The sequence below is a fragment of the Rhineura floridana genome, chromosome 3, assembly GCF_030035675.1.
Source record: "Rhineura floridana isolate rRhiFlo1 chromosome 3, rRhiFlo1.hap2, whole genome shotgun sequence".
Classification (NCBI taxonomy): Eukaryota; Metazoa; Chordata; class Lepidosauria; order Squamata; family Rhineuridae; genus Rhineura; species Rhineura floridana.
This window is the reverse complement of record NC_084482.1, coordinates 67820854-67834616: the sequence shown is the minus strand read 5'-3', so window position 1 is coordinate 67834616 and position 13763 is coordinate 67820854. Positions and strand designations below refer to the sequence as shown.

Below are 13763 nucleotides of genomic sequence, written 5' to 3'. Positions count from 1 at the left end.
TGTCACCAATATGCGGATGACACTCAGCTCTATCTCTCATTTAAGTTCTCACCGGAATTGGCTGTGGATACTATTTCCAAGTGCCTGGAGTCTGTAAGTGAATGGATGGGAGGAAACAGGCTGAAACTGAACCCCGACAAGACCGAGGTACTGCTTGTGGGAGATGAGAGAGGGGTAGGAGATATTGACCTGGTGCTGAACGGGGTTAGATTGCCCCTGAAGGACCAGGTTCGCAGCCTCGGGGTCATTCTTGACTCCCAGCTGTCCATGGAGGCTCAGGTGTCAGCAGTGAGCCGGGCAGCTTGGTATCAATTACATCTGATACAGAGGCTGCGACCCTACCTTCCGGTCCATCTGCTCCCATGGGTGGTGCACGCCCTGGTCTCCTCTTGCTTAGACCTGTAATGCGCTCTACGTGGGGCTACCCTTGAAGACGGTCCGGAAATTACAATTGGTACAGAATGCGGCGGCACGGCTGATTAAGAACAGCCGCCGCCGGGATCATATCACCCCAGTGCTAGAAGACCTGCACTGGTTACCAGTTGTGTACCGAGCCCAATTCAAGGTATTGGTGTTAACCTTTAAAGCCCTATACAGTGTCAGTCCAGTTTATCTAAAGGAGCGCCTCCAGCATCACCAAATATGCCGCCTGACGAGATCTGCCTCACAAGACCTTCTCTTGGTCCCACCAGTTAAGACAGCTAGGCTGGTGCGGACCAGAGAGAGGGCATTTACAGTTGTGGCCCCCACCCTCTGGAATTCTCTACCATATGATCTTCGCCATGCCCCCTCCCTGGTAAGTTTTCGCCAAGGACTAAAAACTTGGTTGTTTTAGCGGGCATACAGGACTCCAAGATAGTTTTAGTTTACAGTGTATAGATGTAGGTTGGTGGATTATAATGGTATTATATGTTAAAACTGTATTATATGTTGTATTTTAATTTAATTATGTACGCCGCCTAGAGTGGCCGTTCATTCGGCCAGATAGGCGGCCTAAAAATAAATTTTTATTATTTATTATTATTAAAACAGCTTAAAATGGCATGATTCTGAATTTTGGGTTGTGTGAATGAAGTTGCTTATCACTTGAGGCTGCAGTTCTGTCTCTGTTTGAGTAAGCCCCACTGAATACATTGGGACTTGCTTCTGAATAAATACATAGGATTTCTCTATAAATATCTTTACAGTTTGTGTATATAATAAACAGATCTGATAGTCATGCTTATACAAATATTTCTTTATTTTTCATATTTTTGGTTTTTGGTTAGGAATCCTGACTGGTTGTGGGATGCTTAGTTTTCTGCCTTACTTGTAGGAATCTTGTTATGGTTGGTATGGTATTGCATTTAAGAAATCATCACTGTCTTTTGTTTTTCTTTTTATATTTGCATTTCATTTACCTTTATCCTAACTCTCTTTCATCCATAGAAGCAACAACAGTGGTTCCATGCACTAAGCTCAACCTTCTTAAACCCACTGATGATGCACCTTGTTGTTTGTTTCTTGTCCAATAGTGGTAAAAGAGAATTCACATACTGGGCAGCGTGGCTGCAATTGTTGTTGTTCCCAAGCTGCTGCCTCTGAAGGTAGACCAAATCATGTGTGCTTTCTCTCTGTCAATTATATTCACTGGAATTGGGTTAGCTGTCAAAGTGAGTTTATAGCAGCTCACAGGGGAGACAGAAAAGGGTAGAGAATCTTCTTACTCATTACTCAGACCTCTTTCTGAAGTGAAGGGTCAAATCTGTAAAGAAATTTGGATGTTAAACGGTAGGGGCAGGGCATTCCAGCCCTACTTGGATATGGATATCTTTGCAGAGTATCCCTAGTCCAGCTTTACCAACAACACAATCCAAACCATATGTACTGAGAAGTAAGTCCTATTGAGTTCTATGGTCCTTAGTTCCTTAGTAAGTGTGTTTAGAATTGCAGCTCTTCGGGGGGCATCCATCTTTACTCCTGAGTGCTCCCATCTAACATCTCCACAACTCTAGGCTCCTTTCTTCCTACAGTGGCCTTCTGATGACTGCCCTGCCCTGTGGGCACTTGAACCCTTTTTGCCAGAAGCAAATTGGCTAGATTAAATGTTCCCTACCTAGGCTCCATCTTTTAGCTAAGATTTCTATCTTAATTTCCAATCAGATAAATGTTTTTGCATGAATTGTATGCGCCAAGCAATGGTGGTTGATGCTTAATGTATCATGCTTAATGACATCACTTGGACCCACCCCATGACATCACATGGACCCTCCCCATGACATCATTCGGGCCTGCCCCCAAATCTCAGGGTTTGGGATGCTTCTGACCTGGCAACCCTACTGGTGTCCGATGTTGCTTCCAACGGAGGGCAAAAGGCCTCTCATGGCCTTTTGAGCTCCACTCCCTGGTGCAGCCCTCCTGCTCCCAGGAGCTTGCCACCTTAAATGGCTGGAACCCCTGCATGGTTCTGCTACTTGCTGGTGTCTTTTCCAGTAGTGTAGTGGCAAATTCAGAAGTGCAGGATCCCTTCATGTTAGTCACAACCATGCCCCCTCCTGTTTTGGCTGCTGGGTTGAAAATGAGATCCTTGTTTAGTACCTTCTCCAACAACAACAAGACATCCCTAGGAGCCAATAAGCATGAAAGGAGAGCATTTTAGCTATTGAGAAGGGTTTGTCAGTAGCTGATTCACCTCCTTTCACTCTGATTGGCCCCAATGAGCAGGAAAGGACAAGAAAGCATGTTAGAAGACTCTTCTCTGCAGCTAACATGTCCCCCTTTCATGCTGACTGGTTTGTAAGATCCTGGAGACATAGGGACTCTGCTGGGAGCCTGCTCCCAAAAAGGTAAGGGGTCTAAGACCTCCTGAGACCCTGTATGACTACACTCCTGGTCTTTTCTCTGCAGGGGTCAGAGGGGCCTCTTGTTCACTCTCTTGAGTCTGACTGAGGGGCTTCAGCTATGTCCTGATAGTTTTCCAGCAGTGGTGGTCTGGAGCTGTGTCTTTGGGGAGTCTTTTCCCTCCCCCTGGTCTGCCTTGGTCCACCACTCCCCTCCTCTGAGGACTCATCTGATGGAGGCATGACACTTTTCAAGGTTCATGTTACTATACAGGCTGGGTTTTTTTAGGATTGCTAAAATAATTATAGGGTGATTGTGGTCATGAGAAATTCACTCTCAGTCAGGGAAAGTCTTGAGTGAGCAGACTTTGGGGGGTTTTTCCAGATGAGGCTTTTGTTGTGCACTTGCTCTGCCTTAGCCACTGAATTTTTCAGAGGGTCCTATTCTTAAACTTGATTGATTGAATGATTATTTATTACGGTCAAAGACCAATCCATACATACAAAATGTACAAGAAGTATGAAATAGAAAAAAAGTAAAATAATGTAATCCTTGTATATAATAAAACCAAGCAAACCACAATAGGAGACTTCCTTGTAAAGCATGAAAATATTAAAGATTAAAATTACAAAAATATTATTTAATCATTGCTCTCCGACAATCAATAGTAGCTGCAAGGAAGCTGGCCACTTTCATTGTGACCTGGTGATTTCAGTCAGACAACAAGTACTCTAGATAAAATGTCGGATCTGCCGGGAGTTTTTGTTAGTATCACAGTAACAAAAATAGCTCCAAAATCATGATAAAAAGAGCAGTCGAATAAACTTATCCTATGGTGTAGTGGTTAAGGTATTGGACTACGACTTGAGAGACCAGGGTTCAAATCTCCACATAGTCATGAAGCTCACTGCGTGACCTTGGGCCAGTCACTGCCTCTCAGCCTCATGAAAACCCTGTTCATAGGGTCGCCATAAGTCGGAATTGACTTGAAGGGAGTACATATTCTTAAAACAAGCTGTTGTTCTTTAAATGGAGGCTGTCATTGTCTGTCATGTCACAAATTAAAAAGACAATTTCACGTAAAAAAACCTTTGAGGGGAGCACAGTTATAAGGGGGTGATGCACCCATTTGCTCCACCCTGGCTATAGGGCTGTTTACTGTGTTGTGCAAAGCAGGCCATTGTATTATAAATTCACTAATAGGCAAAAAACCTTGCAGTTCAAGAATGCACGTATAACCCACAGATATTTCTATCAAACTTTAAAAAGCAGGGAAATTGGGCAGCTATAGTGAATGCACCAGGACCTGACCTCCTCTCTGAGATATTGTACTCCCCTACAAATATGTCAAAATGCAAACACAATTTGCATCCCCCAGGCAGCCTGATAAACTGATGAAGGAAAAATTGATTTCTTTCCCCTTTGTCACACACAGCAGGCATTAAAAGCAGGCCTGCATGTACCAAGCAGGAAAAGGGTTAAGTTCACCCTGCTACAAAATTCCTGAGCATCTTCCGGTGCAAAATGGCTAATGCATGACCGCAGTTCATTAATCTGGTATTGTTTGAACAAATGTGTACAATCTCTTAATGAATATAATTTTTTTACTATGTGATCTTGGAAACGGGGCTTCTGATCTCTTTTACTAATAGAGCAAATGGCTTCAGCTAAAGGGAAGTTTTATAATGGAAATCTAGGTAGAAATGAGATAGAATTTTAGCTTGATATTATTTCTTTTTAAAATAACATGATGTGTATGATGTGTATAATTTTATAGAAACTGCCGGTCACTCTAGGGAGAGCCAGATTTGACTTTGTAATCATGGCTTCACCCAAGGAACATGCCGTTATGTCCTAGAGATATTCCTTGACCAGCTTCACTGGTCAGGAGACATGATAGAATGAAATGTAATGGTACATATTGATTTCAGAACAGTACAAGATCATCAGTAATATACGACAGTAGAATAGTGGTAATATCAGCCAAAGGGACCAATTGACATCAATGAATACAATGGGGATGGGAGGTATCTACTTGATTATGAATATACATGTATTCATTTTAATAAAGTTATCTGGTTTGTTGGAAATATTTCAAGAGGGAAGAACTATTACAAAGAACTTAGGGGATTGGTAAAACTAATGTCACATGTGTATTCAACAAGGTATAAAGGATCTGTTCAGACTGTACTTCTTTACAGTCCCTCTTCAATTTCTGGGGGGCTGTCTTTGCATATGCTTGTCTATCAAATAAAGGCCTATCTTTTTGCTTTAAGCCTGTGTAATAGATTATTTAGAGGACCCCCAGCAAAGATCCCACAGGAGAAATAGAAAATTCTCCAACACAGCACCCTTCAGAAACTGCACTTCCCAGGATTCTCTGAGGGAAACATGACAGTCTCAAGTGAAATCAAAGTCTGGTGTGGTTGTGGCCCCCTGATTAGTCAAACCAAGCAGGTGTGAGTCTGGCTTTTAGAACACAGAGTAGGTTCTTACTGAGCATGCCCGACGTTATAATTGGGTTCCAGCCAAAATTTCTTAAATTAATTAAGAATGAACCAGGCATTTTTTAAATGTTTAAACTGCAGAAGATGAAGGTCAAAGTATGGGGCAAGGTCATTAACAGGATTACAGGTACTCTATGAACATGGCTGATTTTTAATGAATTTCAACAGATTATGAGAACTCTGAGAGAGAAAAGTCCAAAAGGGCTCTGGGGTTTCCCCCCGCTCTTTTTAGACTTTGAACTCTCTATTCTCTCTGACTGTTTATCACCATGAAAATTGAGAGGGTTGTTAAGCAAGTGTTTCTGAGTTCAGGACTATAAGTTTTATTTATTTATTTATTTATTTATTAAATTTATATACCGCCCAACTAGCGATAGCTCTCTGGGCGGTGAACATAAAATAGTATAAAAATACAATGAATAACAAAATAATATTAAAATACAATCAACAATACAATAAACATTATTAAAATTAGATCAATGTAACTTAAAATGCTTCAGAGAATAGGAAGGTTTTGACCTGGCGCCGGAAGGAAAGCAGAGTCGGCGCCAGGCGTACTTCCTCAGGGAGACTGTTCCATAGTTCGGGGGCCACCACTGAGAAGGCCCTAGATCTTGTCATCACCCTCCGGGCCTCCCTGTGAGTTGGAACCCGGAGGAGGGCCTTCGTAGCAGAACGTAGTGCACGGGCCGGTTCATATCGGAAGAGGCGTTCCGCAAGGTATCGTGGTCCCGCACCGTATAAGGCTTTATAGGTTAATACCAACACTTTGAATCTAGCCCGGAAACATATTGGCAACCAGTGCAAGCTGGCCAGAACAGGTGTTATATGCTCGGACCGCTTGGTCCTTGTCAGCAATCTGGCCGCCGCATTTTGCACTAGTTGTAGCTTCCGAACTGTCTTCAAAGGTAGCCCTACGTAAAGCGCATTACAGTAATCCAAACGTGAGGTTACCAGAGCATGTACCACTGATGTAAGGTCCTCTTTACTCAAATAGGGACGTAGCTGGGCTACCAACCGAAGTTGGTAAAACGCATTCCTAACCACCGAGGCTACTTGAGCCTCAAGTGAGAGGGAAGAGTCTAAAAAGACTCCCAGACTACGAACCCGGTCCTTTAGGGGGAGTGTAACCCCGTCCAGGACAGGGTATATATCCACCATCCGATCAGAGAACCCGTCCACCAACAGCATCTCAGTCTTGTCTGGGTTGAGCTTCAGTTTGTTAACTCTCATCCAGTCCATTGTCGAGGCCAGGCAACGGTTCAGCAAATCGACAGCCTCACCTGAAGAAGATGAAAAGGAGAAGTAGAGCTGCGTGTCATCAGCATACTGATGACAACGCACTCCAAAACTCCTGATGACCTCTCCCAACGGCTTCATGTAGATATTAAAAAGCAGGGGGGACAAAACTGACCCCTGCGGGACCCCATATTGGAGAGCCCGCGGTGTCGAGCAATGTTCCCCAAGCACTACCTTCTGGAGACGACCCGCCAAATAGGAGCGGAACCACTGCCAAGCAGTACCTCCAACTCCCAACTCCGCGAGCCTCTCCAGAAGGATACCATGGTCGATGGTATCAAAAGCCGCTGAGAGATCAAGGAGAATCAACAGAGTTACACTCCCTCTGTCTCTTTCCCGACATAGGTCATCGTACAGGGTGACCAAGGCTGTCTCAGTGCCAAAACCGGGCCTAAAACCCGATTGAAATGGATCTAGATAATCAGTTTCATCCAATAGCGCCTGGAGCTGGCCAGCAACCACCCGTTCCAAGACCTTGCCCAGGAATGGAACATTCGCCACTGGCCTGTAGCTGTTAAAATTGTCTGGGTCCAAGGAAGGCTTTTTCAGGAGTGGTCTCACCACTGCCTCTTTCAGACAGCCCGGGACCACTCCCTCTCGTAAAGAGGCATTTATCACTTCCTTGGCCCAGCTACCTGTTCCATTCCTGCTAGTTTTTATCAGCCAGGAGGGGCAAGGATCCAGTACCGAAGTGGTTGCACGTACCTGTCCAAGCACCTTGTCCACGTCCTCGAGTTGAACCAACTGAAGCTCATCCAACAAAACAGGACAAGACTGTGCTCCGGACACCTCACTAGGATCTACTGCTATAACTTGAGAGTCTAGGTCCCGGCGGATACATGAGATCTTATTCTGGAAGTGATCGGCAAACTGATTACAGCGGGCCTCCGATGATTCCACCCTGTCCGGAGGGTTTGAATGGAGAAGCCCCCGGACAACTCGAAAGAGCTCCGCTGGGCGGCAAAGAGATGATTTAATAGTGGCAGCAAAATGATGTTTTTTAGCTGCCTTCACTGCTCCTACATAGAGCTTAGTCGAAGCACTAACCAGCGCATAATTGTATCCGTCGGGAGTTCGTCTCCATTTCCGCTCAAGCCTCCTCCTATCTTGCTTCATCGCTCTCAGCTCCGGAGTATACCATGGAGCTGTATGAGCTCTACACAGGAGAGGGCGTGCAGGAGCGATCGTGTTTACAGCCCGGGTCATCTCCGTATTCCACAGAGCGACCAGGGCTTCAGCAGGAGCGCCAGTCCTATCAGCCGGAAAATCCCCCAGAGCCCTTTGAAAACCTTCAGGATCCATTAGTCTCCGGGGGCGGACCATTTTAATAAGTCCCCCACCCTTGCAGAGGGAAGAGGTTACTAAAAGTCTAAACTTCAGCAAGCAGTGGTCTGTCCATGACAAAGGGAGTGTTGTAAAACTCCCCACATCCAGATCACTTTCCCCATGCTCAGTAGCAAAAACAAGGTCTAGAGTGTGCCCCGATACATGTGTTGGACCACTAACATATTGAGACAGCCCCATGGCTGTCATGGAAGCCATGAAGTCCTGAGCCGCGCCAGACAAAGTGGTCTCGGCATGAATGTTGAAATCCCCCAGTACTATTAGTCTGGGGGACCTCAACAATATATCCGAGACCACTTCCGCCAGCTCAGTTAGGGAAGCCATTGGGCAGCAAGGTGGGCGGTACACCAAAAGGATTCCCAGCCTGTCCGTCTGGCCCAACACAAGGTGTAAACACTCCAGGCCAGTAACTGAATGAACATGGTGCTTGGTGAGTGAGATGGAACTCTTATAGACGACAGCAACCCCACCTCCCCGACCCTCAGATCTACCATGATGCTGGACCAGGTACCCCGGTGGGCAGAGCTGAGAGAGACCAACTCCTCCCTGCTCACCCACCCAGGTCTCGGTTATACATGCCAGATCGGCTGCCTCATCCACAATCAAATCGTGGACGAGGGAGGTTTTATTATATACCGATCTGGCATTTAATAACAGCAACTGGAGATCTGAGAGTTGGCTGATAGGACTACCAACGACCTTGCGGGTGTGGGAAGGACCGGAACAAGGCACAGCCACAACATGTCTGGACCGCGTTCCCCTTACCTGGCACGTCCTTCTCACAGCGCCATACCTTCCTTTGCCCGTCACTACGGCAATTGGGGCCCCCTCAAGTCTCCCCGCCTGATGGATAAAACTCTCTCTGAAGCACATAATACAACTAAAATATACAACAATTAAACGTATAAAAACAGCTATATATACAGCCATATATACAGCATATAAACAAACATACATTCATGTAATCAGGCACCCATTCATCTCAAATTGCATCAACACACCAACAAAAAGTAAAGAAAAAAAAAAAAAAGAAAGGAGCAGCACAGCAGCAGCAGCCTCTCCTTCCCTTGGGGCGATGCTTTCTTTCTCCTGCAGGGCCTGGGTCTCCCAGGCCACCTCAGCCAGCCGGCTTATGTATCCCTCCAAAGAGGGACAGGTGGTAAGAATCAGTTTTGTAAGGTTTTATTTTGAAATGAGTTTATGGGAAGCATCAGAATGGCATGGGGGGTATTTTCAATTTAACATTGCGGAATGTGAAAAATCCACGCTGGCTATAGTATACATAGGATCCGTGGTTTGGGCATGACACTAAGCCAGGATTCTGTACAGAAGAAGTGCAGCTGAACTCTGGCAAAGCACTCCTCCTAGTTGTGTGAAAAAAGGAGAAGGAAGCATGTGAACTTCACTCTGGTTCATTTAGGTTCATCCATATAATGCTAAACCATAGTTTAGCATTACGTGCACCCTTAGGTTTCACATCACTTCAAAAGTAAGGGTGTTACATAGCTTTAGGAAGCTAAATTAGTGTTAGGATTTAGAAGTTTTAATACTAGTGACCCTATCAAGAAATTATTTTACCATGGAGTCAGAAGCAATTTCACTAACAAAATGAATAGAGGGCAGTACTTTTGTTTTCTGTATCTTTGTCTGCTTAACCAACTCAATATGCTGCTTTAGCTTCCTGTCAACAAGATTAGTCTACAAACCTGCTAGACATTTAGTCTTGTATTAATGGAAAGGACAGGTTTACCTTACATAATCCGGATATTCTGGTTTATTTCAACACTTGGTTTGAAACATATTTGTTTAAAGCAGAAAAGGGTAATTGTAAACCTTCCTGGTTTTGTTGGTATTACTCACTGAAGCTATCATCATTCAAAAATATACAAATTAAGGGCCACATTCATTGAATTTCCCAAGACACTAGTTTCATTCAGATATATTTTTCCAGGTATCAAACGGCTATGTGTGTGTGTGTGTGTATACACATTTTATGTTTGGTTTGTCTTCAAGTCAATACTCTCCATTAGTTGCTAATTCTGGCATGTTCTGTGTAAATAGTAAAACATCCAGGTATGCTTGATTCCCAAGAACTCCCATTTCAGGTCCCAAATCTTCAAGTTTCATGGAGAACTTGCTGCACACCATAAAACAAGAAGCAGATGTTTCTTTGAGCCTCATTCCTGCATTCAGGTAGCAATCCTAGCAAACACCACTGTCAAGTTAATACTTGAGGGCTGCTTTTTAAATGTTGTGTACAGCAACAAGAGTATACATATGGAATGATGCAAATTAAGCTCTGTGCAGAATATAGCATTTTAATCATAAAGTGTGTTGTGGTGTGTGTGGGTTTTCTATTGCAAATATGTATGAGGGCCAAAGTAGATAAAACACAGGGAGGCTTTTGAGTTCTGTTTTGCTTTGCTTTGTTTTTAGTTCAAAACAGTCATGGCTGGAGAAGAGGTTAGGCCAGTGGAGCAGTGCTGAGTAAGGGGGTGTTTAATCTTCACCCACACATGCTATTTTCCTGATTTAAATTTCCTTCCTGCACCTCCTCTCTAAAGCTCCTATTTGCTCACTAGGAGATACAGAGTTAGGGAGTGGTGGGGTGTATGTGAGAGAAGATAAAAGGCTAAATTCTTGCTGTCCACAGCTGGTTTCCACCGATCCTACCTCCATGCCCATTGCTGCTTTGAAAAATGAAGCACAGGAGATGTACTCGTATCCCAGCATCTCCTTTAATTTGGCCTTGTATATTGCCGAATCCTCATAGCAGGAAAAACAGTTATGTCACACTTCATACAGTATGCATGCTATTTGTTAAACTTACATTCACATTTGTGAAGGAAATTATAATGCACAAAGTGGCCCTGAGTAGAAAAGGGCCTTTGGTTCACAAGCTATGTTAAGAATTTTGCTTCTTGGATAGTCATAATGTGTACTTTCATGCTGTTTTCCAGATTTTTACTTCTCATGGACCAACTGTAATCATGCCAACTTGGTTCTGTTCCCGAGAATGGTTTTGTCATGTGGGCAAATTTGATGAAGGAGGAAAGGTAAGTACTGTTTGAGATAAATGTAATCTTAACTGTGCTTTAATGGTATCTGTGCCATAGAACTCATAAGCACAGTTGGTATTCCCTTCCAACGAGAGAACCCAAGTTGTACTTAAAAAGATGGCTGGCTTCTGTACTATAATTGGAAGACAAAAACTGGGTGGTAGATTTATTTCCATTGTGTTACAAATGATAACATTGTCAGTAGCATACTGCAATTGGAAGTGCATCCTAAGGTATTGATACTAATATGAAACCATTCATTGGCTGCATTCCCATGTAAACATGGCTTAGCACAACCGTACTGGCTATCATGGAGCTCCTCCCCAGTTATTTTTGCTCAGTGCAGCATGGGAGCTAACTCAAGGCTTGGTTTAACATGTCATCCAAACCTGGGATTGTGGTTAAGCTTTCTCCTCCTTAAACACGATCAGTAGCAAAGGTTTGTTCTTCGCTATAGATCATGGTTAAGGATGAGGGAACTGATCTGTGATCCTAGGTGCAGACAACATGCAAACTAACCTATGGTTAGTTTAAGTAAGCCAATTGTACAACATGTGGTTTGAAGTTGGTTTGGTTTGAAATTGACTAGAGATAATGTTAAGCCATGATCCCCAGTTTGAATGCAAGGGCAAACAAAGTTTAAGGTCAATTGAGAATAAAAGCTGTGAAAGTAATCCTCCTAACCATGTGGGCAATGGGGGAGGAGGCTTGAATTCAAGGCTTGTCCAAGCCTGTTTCAATTTATGCATGCCACCTCAATCACGGTTTAGTGTGGTATGCAAATGCAGCCATAGAATTGCATTGTCACATCTCACCAATGCTTCAGAGGTGGTGGCGGGGGGCAGTATGGTGCTTCTCTTGCTTTTGTAATATGGGTATATGCATATTGAACCACTCCAGCTAGTATTCTTAATACTGAATAGATGTATAGAAATAGTATTAGGCACAAAACAAACTCTGTAGCAGTGAACTGCCTTTTTACACAGGTGTGATATTTATTTATTTACATGCTTCTTTGCTTTAAGAGCAAAGCCCTTCTGCTAATTAACACAAGATGGTTTATAATTTAAAATAATGGCATGCAGTCTAATATATACAATATAAAGGGGATAGGGATGGGAAAGGAAAGAGGAAAATTATACAGCCACAAGAGTGGCTGTATACTATAGTCAGCGTTGATTTTTCGCATTCCACAATGTTAAATGGAAAATACCCCCGCATGCCATTCTGATGCTTCCCATAAGATCATTCCAAAGCAAAACCTTACAAAACATATAGTCTTGAACTCAGAAACGGTGGCTTAACAACCCTCTAAATTTTGATGGTGATAGACGAAACAGTCAGAGAGAATCGAGAGTTCAAAGTGTAAAAAAAGAGGGGCAAAACTAGACCCCTGTTGGACTTTTTTCTGTCAGTGGTCTCATAATCTGTTGAAATTAATTAAAAATCAGCCATGTTCACAGAGTACCTGTAATCCTATTACTGACCTTGCCCCATATGCTGACCTTCATCTTCTCCAGTTTAAAAATTAAAAAAATGCCTGGCTGATTTTTAATTCATTTAAGAAATTTAACATTGAACTCAGTGATAAGACCAAGCATGCTCAGTAAGAACCAACTGTCAGTGTTCTAAAAGCCAAACTGATTAGCTTGGCTAATCAGGGGGCCACACCCACACCAGGCCTTGATTTCACTTCAGACAGTCATGGCCTCCCCCAAAGAATCCTGGGAAGTGTAGTTTCTGAAGGGTGCTGAGACAGGGTGCTATTAGCCTGATAGAGCTCCAGTGGCCAGAGTGGTTTAACAGTCAGCCGCTCTGATTGAAGCTCTGTGAGGGGAACAGGGCATCTCCTAGCAACTCTCAGCATCCTTCACTAACTACACTTCCCAGGATTCTTTGGGAGAAGTCATGACTGTCTAAATAAAGGTCTGGTGTGGATGTGGCCAGGGACAGCTTTGGTTTAAATTTGGATGTGAGGCTACATGTGCCTGCTGTAGAATAAAAAGATGGGGGGAAACGCTGAAAAAGAATGATACTGTTCACAATGTTTTCCTTTGGGAAAGGAAAGGGGCTTCCCCTCTGCCCAGTGCCTGCCCATCCAATCTCCTCCCCTCCCCTTCCTTCCCTTCCCACCCTCCTCCTCCTCTCCCTGACCCTCCCCCAGCTCAGTTTCACCTATCCTAAATAGGATTGCACAGGAGTAAATCCCACTGAGCTCAAAAAGCATGCGAATGATCAAACTTACCCTCCCCTCCTCCTCCCTCCTATCCCCTCACTCTTGCCCCTTCTCTCCCCCTTCACACCTCCCTTCCCCTCCCGCATCCCCTTCCAATCCCCTCCTTCCCCCTCCCCTCCCCTTCCCTCCTCCTCCCCCATGGTCAGTTTTAACTATCCTAAGCATGATTGCACGGGAGTAAAGAATGTTACCAAATTCTTCCAAGCTACACAGGAAATGGATTGGACTGTAAAAGACTAACCCAAATTGTGTTTGCATTTTGACAAATTTGTAGGGCAGTCCAATATCTCAGAGAGGAGGTCAGGTCTCCTGCTCCCCTGGTGCATTCACTGTAGCTACCCAATTTCCCTGCTTATTAAAGTTTGATAGAAATTTATTTATTTATTTATTTATTTATTGAATTTATTAGTCGCCCATCCACTCTGGGCGACGTACAAAATAAAACATCCAAATACATTAAAACATTTAAAATCTCGAACCAGAATAATCAAACCTAAC

The 13763-nt window shown here is 43.8% G+C and overlaps 1 protein-coding gene across 5 annotated transcripts in view; it reads left to right on the top strand.

The window, feature by feature from the left end:
• The window catches only part of B3GNTL1 (UDP-GlcNAc:betaGal beta-1,3-N-acetylglucosaminyltransferase like 1), a 368072-nt gene that overhangs the window by 263394 nt on the left and 90915 nt on the right, over window positions 1-13763 (top strand). For all 5 annotated transcript variants that reach the window (XM_061621834.1, XM_061621837.1, XM_061621836.1 and 2 more), the window contains one exon: window positions 10931-11026. In XM_061621834.1, the coding sequence (XP_061477818.1) occupies window positions 10931-11026 (96 nt within the window). The remainder of the gene's footprint in view (window positions 1-10930; window positions 11027-13763) is intronic.